Genomic DNA, 17,516 nt, shown 5'->3' on the forward strand with positions numbered 1-17,516 from the left:
AGGGGTGCCGGATCCTATGGGTGCTGCTGGCACCCACTCGTGGTGTCACCCATTGTCACCGCCTGTTCCAGCCCCACAGCCCCCCCAATTCCCCCCCCCCCCACCCCACAACTTTTGCCCCCCAGGACCCTGCCATCCCCCCCCAATTCCCCCACAGCCCCCCATCCTGCCCTCCCATCACCCCCCTGCTGACCCCCCCCCAATTCCCCCATCACCCCCATTCTGACCCCCCCCCCAATTTCCCCCCCCAGGCCCCTTTGAAGGCCCCAATTACCACATCGCCCCTCGCTGGGTTTACAACCTGACGTCGCTGTGGATGATTTTCGTGGTGGTCGCGTCGATTTTCACCAACGGTTTGGTGCTGGTGGCCACCTGGAAGTTCAAGAAGCTGCGGCACCCCCTCAATTGGATCCTCGTCAATTTGGCCGTCGCCGACCTGGGCGAAACCGTCATCGCCTCCACCATCAGCGTCATCAACCAGATCTTCGGCTACTTCGTCCTGGGCCACCCCATGTGCGTGGTGGAGGGCTACACCGTGTCCGCATGTGGTGAGTTGGGGGGCTGGGGGCACTTATGGGGCTGGGAATGGGGCTGGGAATGGGGCTGGGAGGGAGTTATGGGGTGCGGGAGTTATGGGGTGTGGGGCAGCCCATGTGCGTGGTGGAGGGCTACACCGTGTCCGCATGTGGTGAGTTGGGGGGCTGGGGGGCACTTATGGGGCTGGGGGGCACTTATGGGGCTGGGGGGCACTTATGGGGCTGGGAATGGGGCTGGGAGGGAGTTATGGGGTGCGGGAGTTATGGGGTGTGGGGCAGCCCATGTGCGTGGTGGAGGGCTACACCGTGTCTGCATGTGGTGAGTTGGGGGGCTGGGGGGCACTTATGGGGCTGGGAATGGGGCTGGGAGGGAGTTATGGGGTGTGGGAGTTATGGGGTGTGGGGCAGCCCATGTGCGTGGTGGAGGGCTACACCGTGTCGGCATGCGGTGAGTTGGGGGGCTGGGGGCACTTATGGGGCTGGGGGGCACTTATGGGGCTGGGAATGGGGCTGGGAGGGAGTTATGGGGTGTGGGAGTTATGGGGTGTGGGGCAGCCCATGCATGCGGTGAGTTGGGGGGCACTTGTGGGGCTGGGGGCGCTTGTGGGGCTGGGGGGGAGTTATGGGGTGTGGGAGTTATGGGGTGTGGGGCAGCCCATGCATGTGGTGAGTTGGGGGGCACTTGTGGGGCTGGTGGGCACTTGTGGGGCTGAGAATGGGGTTGGGGGTCACTTATGGGGTGTGGGAGTTATGGGGTGTGGGGTTGTGGGGCAGCCCATGTGCGTGGTGGAGGGGTGCACTGTGTCTGTATGCGGTGAGTTGGGGGGCACTTGTGGGGCTGGGGGGCGCCTGTGGGGCTGGGGGGCACTTATGGGGCTGGAAAAGGGGCTGGGGGGGAGTTAGGGGGTGTGGGAGTTATGGGGTGTGGGGCAGCCCATGTGCGTGGTGGAGGGCTACACCGTGTCCGCATGCGGTGAGTTGGGGGGCTGGGGGCACTTATGGGGCTGGGGGGCACTTATGGGGCTGGGAATGGGGCTGGGAGGGAGTTATGGGGTGTGGGAGTTATGGGGTGTGGGGTTGTGGGGCAGCCCATGTGCGTGGTGGAGGGCTACACCGTGTCGGCATGCGGTGAGTTGGGGGGCTGGGGGCACTTATGGGGCTGGGGGGCACTTATGGGGCTGGGAATGGGGCTGGGAGGGAGTTATGGGGTGTGGGAGTTATGGGGTGTGGGGTTGTGGGGCAGCCCATGTGCGTGGTGGAGGGCTACACCGTGTCGGCATGCGGTGAGTTGGGGGGCTGGGGGCACTTATGGGGCTGGGGGGCACTTATGGGGCTGGGAATGGGGCTGGGAGGGAGTTATGGGGTGCGGGAGTTATGGGGTGTGGGGCAGCCCATGTGCGTGGTGGAGGGCTACACCGTGTCCGCATGCGGTGAGTTGGGGGGCTGGGGGGCACTTATGGGGCTGGGAATGGGGCTGGGAGGGAGTTAGGGGGTGTGGGAGTTATGGGGTGTGGGGCAGCCCATGTGCGTGGTGGAGGGCTACACCGTGTCGGCATGCGGTGAGTTGGGGGGCTGGGGGGCACTTATGGGGCTGGGGGGCACTTATGGGGCTGGGAATGGGGTTGGGGGTCACTTATGGGGTGTGGGAGTTATGGGGTGTGGGGTTGTGGGGCAGCCCATGTGCGTGGTGGAGGGGTGCACTGTGTCTGTATGCGGTGAGTTGGGGGGCACTTGTGGGGCTGGGGGGCGCCTGTGGGGCTGGGGGGCACTTATGGGGCTGGAAAAGGGGCTGGGGGGGAGTTAGGGGGTGTGGGAGTTATGGGGTGTGGGGCAGCCCATGTGCGTGGTGGAGGGCTACACCGTGTCTGCATGCGGTGAGTTGGGGGGCACTTGTGGGGCTGGGAGGTGCTTGTGGGGCTGGTGGGCACTTGTGGGGCTGGGAATGGGGTTGGGGGTCACTTATGGGGTGTGGGAGTTATGGGGTGTGGGGTTGTGGGGCATCCCATGTGCGTGGTGGAGGGGTGCACCGTGTCTGCATGTGGTGAGTTGGGGGGCACTTGTGGGGCTGGGGGGCGCTTGTGGGGCTGGGGGGGAGTTATAGGGCTGGGGGGGAGTTATGGGGTGTGGGAGTTATGGGGTGTGGGGCAGCCCATGCATGCGGTGAGTTGGGGGGCACTTGTGGGGCTGGGGGGTGCTTGTGGGGCTGGGGGGGAGTTATGGGGTGTGGGAGTTATGGGGTGTGGGGCAGCCCATGCATGTGGTGAGTTGGGGGGCACTTGTGGGGCTGGTGGGCACTTGTGGGGCTGAGAATGGGGTTGGGGGTCACTTATGGGGTGTGGGAGTTATGGGGTGTGGGGTTGTGGGGCAGCCCATGTGCGTGGTGGAGGGCTACACCGTGTCGGCATGCGGTGAGTTGGGGGGCTGGGGGCACTTATGGGGCTGGGGGGCACTTATGGGGCTGGGAATGGGGCTGGGAGGGAGTTATGGGGTGTGGGAGTTATGGGGTGTGGGGTTGTGGGGCAGCCCATGTGCGTGGTGGAGGGCTACACCGTGTCCGCATGTGGTGAGTTGGGGGGCACTTGTGGGGCTGGGGGGCACTTATGGGGCTGGAAAAGGGGCTGGGGGGGAGTTATGGGGTGTGGGGCAGCCCATGTGCGTGGTGGAGGGCTACACCGTGTCTGCATGCAGTGAGTTGGGGGGCTGGGGGCACTTATGGGGCTGGGAATGGGGCTGGGGGGGAGTTATGGGGCGTGGGAGTTATGGGGTGTGGGGTTGTGGGGCAGCCCATGTGCGTGGCGGAGGGATGCACGGTGTTGGCATGAGTGATTGGATCTGTGGGGCTGGGATCCATGGGGTAGAGGTGATGTGTGGGGATCCGTGGGGCAGAGGTGATCTGTGCGGCTGTGATCTGTGGGGCAGAGGCGATGTGTGGGGCCAGGAACCGTGGGGCAGAGGCAATGTGTGGGGCTGGGATCTGTGGGGCTCACATCCATGGGGCAGAGGCGATGTGTGGGGCCGAGATCTATGGGGCTCAGATCCGTGGGGCAGAGGCGATGTGTGGGGCTGAGATCTATGAGGCAGAGATCCATGGGGCAGAGGCGATGTGTGGGGCTCAGATCCGTGGTGCAGAGGTGATGTGTGGGGCTGGGATCTGTGGGGCAGAGGCGATGTGTGGGGCTGGGATCTATGGGGCCAGGATCTGTGGGGCAGAGGTGATGTGTGGGGCTCAGATCCGAGGGGCAGAGGCGATGTGTGGGGCTGGGATCTGTGGGGCAGAGGCGATGTGTGGGGCTGGGATCTATGGGGCCGGGATCCATGGGGCAGAGGCGATGTGTGGGGCTCAGATCCGTGGGGCAGAGGCAATGTGTGGGGCTGGGATCTATGGGGCTCAGATCTGTGGGGCAGAGGCGATGTGTGGGGCTGAGATCTATGGGGCCGGGATCTGTGGGGCAGAGGCAATGTGTGGGGCTGGGATCTCTGGGGCCGGGATCCGTGGGGCAGAGGCGATGTGTGGGGCTGGGATCTGTGGGGCAGAGGCGATGTGTGGGGCCGAGATCTATGGGGCTCAGATCCGTGGGGCAGAGGCGATGTGTGGGGCTGAGATCTATGGAGCAGAGATCCATGGGGCAGAGGCGATGTGTGGGGCTCAGATCCGTGGGGCAGAGGCGATGTGTGGGGCTGGGATCTGTGGGGCAGAGGCGATGTGTGGGGCTGGGATCTGTGGGGCCAGGATCCGTGGGGCAGAGGTGATGTGTGGGGCTCAGATCTGTGGGGCAGAGGTGATGTGTGGGGCTCAGATCCATGGGGCAGAGGCGATGTGTGGGGCTGGGATCTCTGGGGCCGGGATCCGTGGGGCGGAGGCGATGTGTGGGGCTCAGATCCGTGGGGCAGAGGCGATCTCTGGGGCCGGGATCCGTGGGGCTGGGATCTCTGGGGCCGGGATCCGTGGGGCAGAGGCAATGTGTGGGGCTGAGATCTATGGGGCTCAGATCCGTGGGGCAGAGGCGATGTGTGGGGCCGGGATCTGTGGGGCAGAGGCGATGTGTGGGGCGGGGCTCCGTGGGGCAGCGGTGCGGGCCGCCCGCAGGCATCACGGCGCTGTGGTCGCTGGCCATCATCTCGTGGGAGCGCTGGTTCGTGGTCTGCAAACCCTTCGGCAACATCAAATTCGACGGCAAGCTGGCCGTGGCCGGGATCCTTTTCTCCTGGATTTGGGCCTGCGCCTGGACGGCGCCCCCCATCTTCGGCTGGAGTCGGTGCGTGCCCCATAGCTGCCCCATAGCCGCCCCACGGCTGCCCCATGGCTGCCCCATAGCGGCCCCAAAGCTGCCCCATAGCGGCCCCATAGGTTTCCTATAGCTGCCGCCTTGCTGCTCCATAGCGCCCCCTAGTGTCCAATAGCTGCCATTTACCCGCCCTTAATCTGCCCTTTACCTGCCCCATAGCTGCCCCACAGATATCCCATAGCTGCCCCATAGATATCCCACGGCTGCCCCACGGCTGCCCCATAGCGGCCCCACAGCCACCCCATAGCGGCCCCGCAGGTTCCCTATAGCTGCCGCATTGCTGCTCCATAGCGCCTTCTAGTGTCCCATAGCTGCCATTTACCCGCCCTTAATCTGCCCTTTACCTGCCCCATAGCTGCCCCATAGCTATCCCACAGCTGCCCCATAGCGGCCCCATAGGTTTCCTATAGCTGCCGCCTTGCTGCTCCATGGCGCCCCCTAGTGTCCCATAGCTGCCATTTACCCGCCCTTAATCTGCCCTTTACCTGCCCCATAGCTATCCCATAGCTGCCCCATAGGTATCCCACGGCTGCCCCACGGCTGCCCCATAGCGGCCCCACAGCCACCCCATAGCGGCCCCATAGGTTTCCTATAGCTGCCGCATTGCTGCTCCATAGCGCCCCCTAGTGTCCCATAGCTGCCATTTACCTGCCTTAATCAGCCCTTTACCTGCCCCATAGCTGCCCCATAGATATCCCACGGCTGCCCCATAGCGGCCCCATAGGTTTCCTATAGCTGCCGCCTTGCTGCTCCATGGCGCCCCCTGGTGTCCCATAGCTGCCATTTACCCGCCCTTAATCTGCCCTTTACCTGCCCCATAGCTGCCCCATTGATATCCCAATGCTGCCCCATAGCTGCCCCATAGCTATCCCACAGCTGCCCCATAGGTTTCCCATAAAAGCTGCATTGCTGCTCCATGGCGCCCCCTGGTGCCCAATAGCTGCCATTTACCTGCCCTTAACCTGCCCTTTACCTGCCCCATAGCTGCCCCATAGATATCCCACGGCTGCCCCACAGCTGCCCCACAGCTGCCCCATAGCTGCCCCATAGCGGCCCGCAGGTTTCCTATAGCTGCCGCATTGCTGCTCCATAGCGCCCCATGGTGCCCAATAGCTGCCTTTTACCTGCCCTTATCCCATATCCCCCATCCCCCCTTTCCCCAGCTGTGGGTCCCACAGCCCCCATCGCCCCACATCCCCACATCCCCCATCCCCCAGCTATCGGCCCCACAGCCCCACATCCCCCCACATCCCCCCACATCCCCACATCCCCCTATCCCCAGCTGTGGGTCCCACAGCCCCCCATCGCCCCCCATCACCCCACATCCCCCATCCCCCAGCTATCGGCCCCACAGCCCCCATCGCCCCACATCCCCACATCCCCTTTCCCCAGCTATCAGCCCCACATCTCCCCACATCCCCCCATCCCCCTTTCCCCAGCTATCAGCCCCACAGCCCCCATCACCCCACATCCCCCCATCCCCCTATCCCCAGCTATGGGCCCCACAGCACCCCACATCGCCCCACATCCCCACATCCCCCATCCCCCAGCTATCGGCCCCACAGCCCCACATCCCCCATCACCCCACATCCCCTTTCCCCAGCTATCAGCCCCACATCTCCCCACATCCCCCCATCCCCCTTTTTCCAGCTATCGGCCCCACATCCCCCATCACCCCATATCCCCCCCATCCCCATTTCCCCAGCTATTGGCCCCACAGCCCCATATCCCCATTTCCCCAGCTATCAGCCCCCCATCACCCCCCATCCCCCATCCCCCACCTATCAGCCCCCCATCTCCCCCCATCACCCCACACCCCATTCCCCATCTATCAGCCCCCCATCGCCCCCCATCACCCCACATCCCCATTCCGCAGCTATTGGCCCCACATCTCCCACATCCCCCCATCCCCCTTTTTTCAGCTATGGGTCCCACAGCCCCCCATCACCCCCCATCACCCCACATCCCCTTTCCCCAGCTATTGGCCCCATATCCCCCATCCCCTTTCCCCATCTATCAGCCCCCCATCTCCCCCCATCACCCCACATCCCCCATCCCCCATCTATCAGCCCCACATCCCCCCATCACCCCACACCCCATTCCCCAGCTATCAGCCCCCCATCACCCCATATCCCCCATCCCCTTTCCCCAGCTATCGGCCCCCCATCCCCCCATATCCCCCATCCCCCACCTATCAGCCCCCCATGGCCCCCCATCACCCCACACTCCATTCCCCACCTATCAGCCCCCCATCACCCCATATCCCCCATCCCCCACCTATCAGCCCCCCATCACCCCATATCCCCCATCCCCCACCTATCAGCCCCCCATCTCCCTCCATCACCCCACACCCCCATTCCCCACCTATCAGCCCCCCATCACCCCACCCCCCATTCCGCACCTATTGGCCCCACAACACCCCACATACCCCATATCCCCCATTCCCCATCTATCAGCCCCCCATGGCCCCCCATCACCCCACACCCCCATTCCCCACCTATCAGCCCCCCATCACCCCACCCCCCATTCCGCAGCTATTGGCCCCATATCCCCCATCCCCCAGCTATCAGCCCCCCATCTCCCCCCATCACCCCACACCCCATTCCCCACCTATCAGCCCCCCATGGCCCCCCATCACCCCACATCCCCTTTCCGCAGCTATTGGCCCCATATCCCCCATTCCCAACTATCAGCCCCCCATCGCCCCACATCCCCCCATATCCCCCATCCCCCACCTATCAGCCCCCCATGGCCCCCCATCACCCCACACCCCATTCCCCAGCTATCAGCCCCCCATCATCCCACCCCCCATTCCCCACCTATCAGCCCCCCATGGCCCCCCATCACCCCACACCCCCATTCCCCACCTATCAGCCCCCCATCACCCCACAGCCCCCATTCCGCAGCTATTGGCCCCATATCCCCCACCTATCAGCCCCCCATGGCCCCCCATCACCCCACACCCCCTTTCCGCAGCTATTGGCCCCATATCCCCCATCCCCATCCCCCAGCTATCAGCCCCCCATCTCCCCCCATCACCCCACACCCCATTCCCCACCTATCAGCCCCCCATGGCCCCCCATCACCCCACCCCCCATTCTGCAGCTATTGGCCCCACAACACCCCACATCCCCCCATATCCCCCATTCCCCAGCTATCAGCCCCCCATCACCCCACACCCCCCATTCCGCAGCTATTGGCCCCATATCCCCCATTCCCCAGCTATCAGCCCCCCATCACCCCACACCCCATTCCCCAGCTATCAGCCCCCCATCACCCCACCCCCCATTCTGCAGCTATTGGCCCCACAACACCCCACATCCCCCCATATCCCCCATTCCCCAGCTATCAGCCCCCCATCACCCCACACCCCCCATTCCGCAGCTATTGGCCCCATATCCCCCATTCCCCAGCTATCAGCCCCCCATCACCCCACACCCCATTCCCCAGCTATCAGCCCCCCATCACCCCACACCCCCCATTCCGCAGCTATTGGCCCCACGGCCTGAAGACGTCGTGCGGCCCAGACGTGTTCAGCGGCAGCTCGGACCCGGGGGTGCAGTCCTACATGGTGGTGCTGATGGTCACCTGCTGCTTCTTCCCCTCACCATCATCATCCTCTGCTACCTGCAAGTCTGGCTGGCCATCCGCGCCGTGAGTGCCACCCACTGCGCCCCACACAACCCGCCGGGGCCCACAGAGCCCCATCCAGCCCATAGAATCCTATTCAGACCCATAGAATCCTGTTCAGACCCATAGAATCCCATTGAGCCCCACAGAATCCCGTTCAGCCCCATAGAATCCCATTCAGCCCCATAGAATCCCATTCAGCCCCACAGAATCCCGTTCAGCCCCACAGAGCCCCATTCAACCCCATAGAATCCCGTTCAAGACCCATAGAATCCCGTTCAGCCCCATAGAATCCCATTGAGCCCCACAGAATCCCGTTCAGCCCCATAGAATCCCATTCAGCCCCATAGAATCCCATTCAGCCCCACAGAATCCCGTTCAGCCCCACAGAATCCCGTTCAGCCCCACAGAGCCCCATTCAACCCCATAGAATCCTATTCAGACCCATAGAATCCCACTGAGCTCCACAGAATCCCATTCAGCCCCACAGAATCCCATTGAGCCCCATAGAATCCTGTTGAGCCCCATAGAATTCCCCCGTTCAGCCTCATAGAATCCCATTCAGCCCCGTAGAATTCTGTTCAGACCCACAGAATCCCACTGAGCCCCACAGAGCCCCATTCAGCCCCATAGAATCCCATTCAGCCCCGTAGAATCCTGTTCAGACCCATAGAATCCCATTGAGCCCCACAGAATCCCATTCAGCCCCATAGAATCCCGTTCAGCCCCACAGAATCCTATTCAGACCCATAGAATCCCATTGAGCCCCATAGAATCCTATTCAGACCCATAGAATCCCATTCAGCCCCACAGATCCCCATTCAACCCCATAGAATCCCCATACAGCCCTACAGAATCCCGTTCAGCCCCATGGAATCCCATTCAGCCCCACAGAATCCCACTGAGCCCCATAGAATCCCATTGAGCCCCACAGAATTCCTTTCAGCCCCATGGAATCCCATTGAGCCCCACAGAATCCTATAGAATGCCAGAGAATCCCACTGAGCCCCATAGAATCCCATTCAGCCCCACAGAATCCCGTTGAGCCCCACAGAATCTGATTGAGCCCCACAGAATCCCATTGAGCCCCATAGAATCCTGTTCAGCCCCATAGAATCCCATTCAGCCCCACACAATCCCACTGAGCCCCACAGAACCCCATTGAGCCCCATAGGACCGCAGCCCCTCTCTGCCCCACTGAGCCGCCCCCCAGTCCCTCCCTAACTCCTGACCTCTGACCCTTGACCCCCACTGCCGCAGCCCGACCCCCCAACCTCTGACCCCCATCCCCTCAACCCCCGACCTCTGACCCTTAACCCTTGACCTCTGACCCCGTCTCCCTACCCCCCACCCCAACCTCTGACCCCCACCCCCCTTCACCCCCTGACCTTTGACCCTTTCACCTCTGACCCCCGTTATCCCCTGCTCCCTTTACCCCAACCTCTGACCCCCGACCCTCTTTACCCCCCGACCTCTGACCCCTTTACCCCCTTCACCCCAACCCCTGCCCCCCAACCTCTGTTCTCCCCTCACCCCCAACTCTTCCCCCCTCACCTCCTAACCCTGACCCTAACCCTGACCCTAACCCTGACCCTGACCCTAACCCTGACCCTGACCCTGACCCTGACCCTAACCCTGACCCTAACCCTGACCCTGACCCTAACCCTGACCCTGACCCTAACCCTGACCCTGACCCTGACCCTAACCCTAACCCTAACCCTGACCCTAACCCTGACCCTAACCCTGACCCTGACCCTAACCCTGACCCTGACCCTGACCCTAACCCTAACCCTGACCCTGACCCTAACCCTGACCCTAACCCTGACCCTGACCCTAACCCTGACCCTGACCCTAACCCTGACCCTGACCCTGACCCTAACCCTAACCCTAACCCTGACCCTAACCCTGACCCTGACCCTAACCCTGACCCTGACCCTGACCCTAACCCTGACCCTGACCCTAACCCTGACCCTAACCCTGACCCTGACCCTAACCCTGACCCTGACCCTAACCCTGACCCTAACCCTGACCCTGACCCTAACCCTGACCCTGACCCTGACCCTAACCCTGACCCTAACCCTACCCCAACCCTAACCCTGACCCTAACCCTAACCCTGATCCTGACCCTAACCCTGACCCTAACCCTAACCCTGATCCTGACCCTAACCCTGACCCTGACCCTAACCCTAACCCTGACCCTGACCCTGACCCTAACCCTCTCCCCCTTCCCCCCCAACCCCTGCCCCCTTTACCCCACACTCCTGCCCCCCTTCCCCCCAACCCCTTCCCCTTTCACCCCCAACCCCTGCCCCCCATTCACCCCTCACCCCTGCCCGCTTCACCCCCCAATCCCTGCCCCCCTCACCCCTACCCCCTTCTCCCCCAACCCCTGCCCCCTTCACCCCAACCCCTGTCCCCCCTTCCCCCTAACCTGTCCCCCCTTCCCCCCACCCCCCACCCCCTTCACCCCCCAACCCCTGCCCCCCTCACTCTTCACCCCAACCCCTTCCCCTCTCACCCGTCTCCCCCTTCCCCCCCAACCCCTGCCCCCTTCACCCCCACCCCCACCCCTGCCCCCTTTCCCCCAACTCCCACCCCCCTTACCCCCAACCCCTGCCCCCCTCACCCCAACCCCTTCCCCTCTCACCCCTCTCCCCTCTCCCCCTCACCCCCAACCCCTTCCCCCCTTCACCCCCCAACCCCTGCCCCCTCACCCCTGCCCCCGTCCCCCCAACGCCTTCCCCTTTCACCCCCAACCCCTGCCCCCCATTCACCCCACACTCCTGCCCCCCTCACCCCCAACCCCTTCCCCTCTCCCCCCTCTCCCCCTTCCCCCCCAACCCCTTCCCCCCCTCTCCCCTTCCCCCCTCTTCCCCTCACCCCCAACCCCTTCCCCTTCCCCTCTCCCCCCTTCCCCTCTCCCCCCTCTCCCCTCAACCCCTTCCCCCCTTTCCCCCCTCACCCCAACCCCTGCCCCCTTCCCCCCAACCCCTTCCCCTTTCACCCCCAACCCCTGCTCCCCCTTCACCCCACACTCCTGCCCCCTTCACCCCTGCCTCCCTTGCCCCCAACCCCTGCCCCCCTCACCCCCTGACCCCCCCTCACCCCAACCCCTTCCCTCTTCACCCCAATCCCTTCCCCTCACTCCTCTCCCTCTTCCCCCCCCAACCCCTGCCCCCTTTCCTCCAACCCCTGCCCCCTTCACCCCACACTCCTGCCCCTCTCACCCCTCTCCCCCTCACCCCCAATCCCTGACCCTCCTTCCCCCAACCCCTTCCCCTCTCATCCCTCTCCCCCTTCCCCCCCAACCCCTGCCCCCTTCCCCCCACACTCCTGCCCCCCTTCACCCCCAACCCGTCCCCCTTCACCCCGAACTCCTGCCCCCTCCCCCCCCAACCCCTGCCCCCCATTCACCCCCCACTCCTGCCCCCTTCATCCCCAACCCTGCCCCCTCACCCCTGTCCCCCTTCCCCCCCAACCTGTTCCACCCTCACCCCCAACCCCTGCCCGCCCTTCACCCCACACTCCTGCTCCCCTCACCCCTGCCTCCCTTGCCCCCAATCCCTGCCCCCCTTCACCCCCAACCCCTTCCCCTCTCACCCCCAACCCCTGCCCCCCTCACCCATCTCCCCCTCACCCCTTCCCCTCTCCCCCCTCTCCCCTCTCCCCCTGCCCCCCTCTCCCCCCTCACCCCCAACCCCTTCCCCCTTCCCCTCTCCCCCCTCTCCCTCTCACCCCCAACCCCTTCCCCCCTTCCCCTCTCCCCCCTTCCCCTCTCCCCCCTGCCCCCCTCTCCCCCCTCAACCCCTTCCCCCCTTTCCCCTCTCACCCCCAACCCCTTTCCCCCTCCCCTCTCCCCCCTCTCCCCTTCCCCTCTCCCCCCTCCCCCTGCTCCCCTCTCCCCCCTCAACCCCGACCCCTTCCCCCGAACCCCCAACCCCTTCCCCCCCGAACCCCTTCCCCCTTTCCCCCCTCACCCCAACCCCTTCCCCTCTCCCCTCTCCCCCCTCTCCCCCTTCCCCCCAACCCCTTCTCCCCCCAACCCCTTCCCCCCTTTCCACCCTCACCCCCAACCCCTGCCCTCCTTCACCCCCCAACCCCCACTACCCTCACCCCAACCCCAACCCCTCACCCCCTCACCCCCTTCCCCTCTCCCCCCTGACCCGTGTCCCCTCCCCGCAGGTGGCAGCGCAGCAGAAGGAGTCGGAGTCGACGCAGAAGGCGGAGAAGGAGGTGTCTCGCATGGTGGTGGTGATGATCGTGGCCTATTGCTTCTGCTGGGGTCCCTACACCATCTTCGCCTGCTTCGCCGCCGCCAACCCCGGCTACGCCTTCCACCCCCTGGCGGCCGCCCTGCCCGCCTACTTCGCCAAGTCGGCCACCATCTACAACCCCATCATCTACGTCTTCATGAACAGACAGGTGGGGATTTGGGGGACTCTGGCCCTTTAAGGGGCCCTGTGGGGCTCTGTGGGTCCCTATGGATCCCTATGGGGCTCTATGGATCCCTATGGAGCTCTGTGGGCCCCTGTGGGGCTCTGCGGATCCCTATGGATCCCTATGGGGCTCTGTGGGTCCCTGTGGGTCTCCTCCCCCCCCCCACTTCGCCAAGTCGGCCGCCATCTACAACCCCATCATCTACGTCTTCATGAACAGACAGGTGGGGATTTGGGGGACTCTGGCCCTTTAAGGGGTCCTATGGGGCTCTGTGGGTCCCTATGGATCCCTATGGGGCTCTGTGGGTCCCTAAGGATCCCTATGGGGCTCTGTGGGTCCCTATGGATCCCTGTGGGGCTCTGTGGGTCATTATGGGGCTCTATAGGTCCCTATGGGGCTCTGCGGGTCCCTATGGATCCCTATGGGGCTCTGTGCATCTCTGTGGGGCTCTGTGGGTCTCCTCCCCCCCCCACTTTGCCAAGTCGGCCACCATCTACACCCCCATCATCTGCGTCTTCATGAACAGACAGGTGGGGATTTTGGGGGACTCTGGCCCTTTAAGGGGCCCTGTGGGTCCCTATGGATCCCTGTGGGGCTCTGCAGATCCCTATGGATCCCTATGGGGCTCTATGGGTCCCTATGGATCCCTATGGGGCTCTGTGGGTCCCTATGGATCCCTATGGGGCTCTGTGGGTCCCTAAGGATCCCTATGGGGCTCTGTGCATCCCTATGGGGCTCTGTGCGTCCCTATGGATCCCTGTGGGGCTCTGTGGGTCCCAATGGATCCCCATGGGGCTCTCTGGGTCCCCATGGGTCTCTGTGGGTCCCTATGGGGCTCTGTGGGTCTCCTCCCCCCCCCACTTCGCCACGTCGGCCACCATCTACAACCCCATCATCTGCGTCTTCATGAACAGACAGGTGGGGATTTTGGGGGACTCTGGCCCTTTAAGGGGCCCTGTGGGGCTCTGTGGGTCAGTACGGGGCTCTGTGGGTCCCTATGGATCCCTATGGGGCTCTGTGAGTCCCTACGGAACCCCATGGGGCTGTGCGGATCCCTATGGGGCTCTGTGTGTCCCTATGGGGCTCTATGGGTCCCTATGGATCCCTGTGGGGCTCTGTGGGTCGCTATGGGGCTCTGTGTATCCCTATGGGGCTCTGTGGGTCCCTATGGATCCCTGTGGGGCTCTGTGAGTCCCTGTGGATCCCTATGGGTCTCTATAGGTTCCTATGGGTCTCTGTGGGTCCCTATGGGGCTCTGTGGGTCTCCTCCTCCCCCCCACTTTGCCAAGTCGTCCACCATCTACAACCCCATCATCTACGTGGGGGACTCTGGCCCTTTAAGGGGCCCAGTGGGGTTCTCTGGCCCTTTAAGGGGCCCTATATGGCTCTGCGGGTCCCTATGGCGCTCTGTGGATCCCTATGGGGCTCTATGGGTCCCCATGGGTCCCTATGGATCCCTATGGGGCTCTATGGGTCCCTATGGATACCTGTAGGGCTCTGTGGGTCCCTATGGGTCCCTCTGGGTCCCTATGGGGCTCTGTGGGTCCCTATGGATCCCTATGGGGCTCTGCGGGTCCCTATGGATCCCTGTGGGGCTCTATGGATCCCCATGGGGCTCTCTGGGTCTCCTCCCCCCCCCCTCACTTCGCCAAGTCGGCCACCATCTACAACCTCATCATCTACGTCTTCATGAACAGACAGGTGGGGATTTTGGGGGACTCTGGCCCTTTAAGGGGCCCTGTGGGGCTCTGTGGGTCCCTATGGATCCTGATGGGGCTCTGCGGATCCCTATGGATCTCTATGGGGCTCTGTGGGTCCCTGTGGGTCTTCTTACCCCCCTACTTTGCCAAGTCGGCCACCATCTACAACCCCATCGTCTAAGTCTTCATGAACAGACAGGTGGGGATTTTAGGGGACTCTGGCCCTTTAAGGAGCCCTGTGGGGCTCTCTGGCCCTTTAAGAGGCCCTATGGGGCTCTGTGGGTCCCTATGGGTCCCTCTGGGGCTCTGTGGGTCCCTATGGATCCCTATGGGACTCTGTGGGTCCCTGTGGGGCTCTGTGAGTCCCTATGGATCCCTATGGGGCTCTGTGAGTCCCTACAGAACGCCATGGGGCTCTGCGGATCCCTATGGATCCCTATGGGGCTCTGTGCGTCCCTATGGATCCCTACGGGGCTCTGCAGGTCCCTATGCATCCCTATGGGTCCCTATGGATCCCCATGGGGCTCTGTGCGTCCCTATGGATCCCTACGGGGCTCTGCAGGTCCCTATGCATCCCTATGGGTCCCTATGGATCCCCATGGGGCTCTGTGCGTCCCTATGGGGCCTTATGGGTCCCTATGGGTCCCTGTGGGGCTCTGTGGGTCTCTATGGATCCCTATGGGGCTTTGCCGATCCCTATGGATCCCTATGGGGCTCTGAGGGTCCCTGTAGGGCTCTGTGGGTCTCCTCCCCCCTCCCCACTTCGCCAAGTCGGCCACCATCTACAACCCCATTCATCTGCGTCTTCATGAACAGACAGGTGGGGATGGATTTTGGGGGACTCTGGCCCTTTAAGGGTCCCTGTGGGGCTCTCTGGCCCTTTAAGAGGCCCTATGGGGCTCTGTGGGTCCCTATGGGTCCCTCTGGGGCTCTGTGGGTCCCTGTGTGGCTCTGTGAGTCCCTATGGATCCCTATGGGGCTCTGTGCGTCCCTATGGATCCCTATGGGGCTCTATGGGTCCCTATGGGGCTCTGTGGTCCCTATGGATCCCTGTGGGGCCCTGTGGGTCCCTATGAATCCCTATGGGGCTCTGTGCGTCCCTATGGGGCTCTATGGGTCCCTATGGATCCCTATGGGGCTCTGTGCGTCCCTATGGGGCTCTATGGGTCCCTATGGATCCCTATGGGGCTCTGTGCATCCCTATGGGGCTCTATGGGTCCCTATGGATCCCTGTGGGGCTCTGTGGGTCCCTATGGGGCTCTGTGCGTCCCTATGGGGCTCTATGGAGCTCTGTGGATCCCTATGGGGCTCTGTGGGTCCTTGTGGGGCTCTATGGGGCTCTGTGGATCCCTATGGGGCTCTATGGGTCGCCTTCCCACTGCTCACTTGTCCCACTCGGCCACAACTGACACCCCCATTGTAAGCGGACAGGTGGAGACCTGGGGGTCTCTGGCCCTTTAAGGGTCCCTGTGTGTCCCCATGTCCCTCCATGTGTCCCCACGAGGTCTCTGTGTCCCCCATGTCCCTCTGTGCCCCCTCTGTGTCCCCACGTCTCTCTCTGTGTCCCCATGAGATCTGTGTCCCCCCACGTCCCTCTGTGTCCCCACATCCCTCCATGTGTCCCCATGTCCCCCTCTGTGTCCCCCCATGTCCCTCCGTGTCCCCCTCCATGTGTCCCCATGAGGTCTCTGTGTCCCCACGTCCCTCCATGTGTCCTCAAGTCCCTCTGTGTCCCCCTCTGTCCCCACGTCCCTCCCTGTGTCCCCATGAGGTCTCTGTGTCCCCCATGTCCCTCCCTGTGTCCCCATGAGGTCTGTGTCCTCCATGTCCCCCTCTGTGTCCCCACATCCCTCCATGTGCCCCCATGTCCCTCTCTGTGTCCCCATGAGGTCTGTGTCCCCCCATGTCCCTCTATGTCCCCACGTCTCTCCATGTGTCCCCATGTCCCTCTGTGTCCCCATGAGGTCTGTGTCCCCCATGTCCCTCTGTGTCCCCACGTCCCTCCATGTGTCCCCATGTCCCTCTGTGTCCCCATGAGGTCTGTGTCCCCCCATGTCCCTCTGTGTCCCCACGTCCCTCCATGTGTCCCCATGTCCCTCTCTGTGTCCATGAGGTCTGTGTCCCCCCACGTCCCTCCATGTGTCCCCATGAGATCTGTGTCCTCCATGTGTCCCCATGTCCCTTGTGTCCCTCCACGTCCCTCTGTGTCCCCATGAGGTCTCTGTGTCCCCCTCTGTGTCCCCACATCCCTCCATGTGTCCCCATGAGATCTGTGTCCTCCATGTGTCCCCATGTCCCTCCCTGTGTCCCCATGAGGTCTCTGTGTCCCCCATGTCCCTCCCTGTGTCCCCATGAGGTCTGTGTCCACCATGTCCCCCTCTGTGTCCCGAGGTCTGTGTCCTCCATGTCCCCCTCTGTGTCCCCCCATGTCCCTCTGTGTCCCCCCATGTGTCCCCATGTCCCTCCCTGTGTCCCCATGAGGTCTCTGTGTCCCCATGTCCCTCCCTGTGTCCCCATGAGGTCTGTGTCCTCCATGTCCCCCTCTGTGTCCCCACATCCCTCCATGTGTCCCCATGAGATCTGTGTCCTCCATGTGTCCCCATGTCCCTTGTGTCCCTCCATGTCCCTCCGTGTCCCCATGAGGTCTCTGTGTCCCCCTCTGTGTCCCCACATCCCTCCATGTGTCCCCATGAGATCTGTGTCCTCCATGTGTCCCCATGTCCCTTGTGTCCCTCCATGTCCCTCCGTGTCCCCATGAGGTCTCTGTGTCCCCCTCTGTGTCCCCACATCCCTCCATGTGTCCCCATGAGATCTCTGTGTCCTCCATGTGTCCCCATGTCCCTTGTGTCCCTCCATGTCCCTCTGTGTCCCCATGAGGTCTCTGTGTCCCCCTCTGTGTCCGCACGTCCCTCCACATGTCCCCATGA

General features: G+C 63.4%; 1 protein-coding gene across 1 annotated transcript; it reads left to right on the forward strand.

Moving 5' to 3' along the window:
* Nucleotides 1-251: 251 nt before the first annotated feature.
* On the forward strand, nt 252-14,770 carry LOC306957627 (red-sensitive opsin-like; the record flags this gene model as incomplete). The annotated part of the gene is given in 8 exon segments (XM_079551108.1): nt 252-548; nt 4,624-4,792; nt 8,312-8,424; nt 8,427-8,476; nt 12,635-12,874; nt 13,065-13,112; nt 13,372-13,419; nt 14,543-14,770. Coding segments are annotated over 8 exon segments (1,193 nt in total), but the record flags the coding sequence as incomplete, so codon positions are not given.
* Between the last annotated feature and the right edge of the window lie 2,746 nt (nt 14,771-17,516).

Source organism: Tetrao urogallus, assembly GCF_951394365.1.
Source record: "Tetrao urogallus genome assembly, contig: scaffold_250, whole genome shotgun sequence".
Taxonomy (NCBI): domain Eukaryota; kingdom Metazoa; phylum Chordata; class Aves; order Galliformes; family Phasianidae; genus Tetrao; species Tetrao urogallus.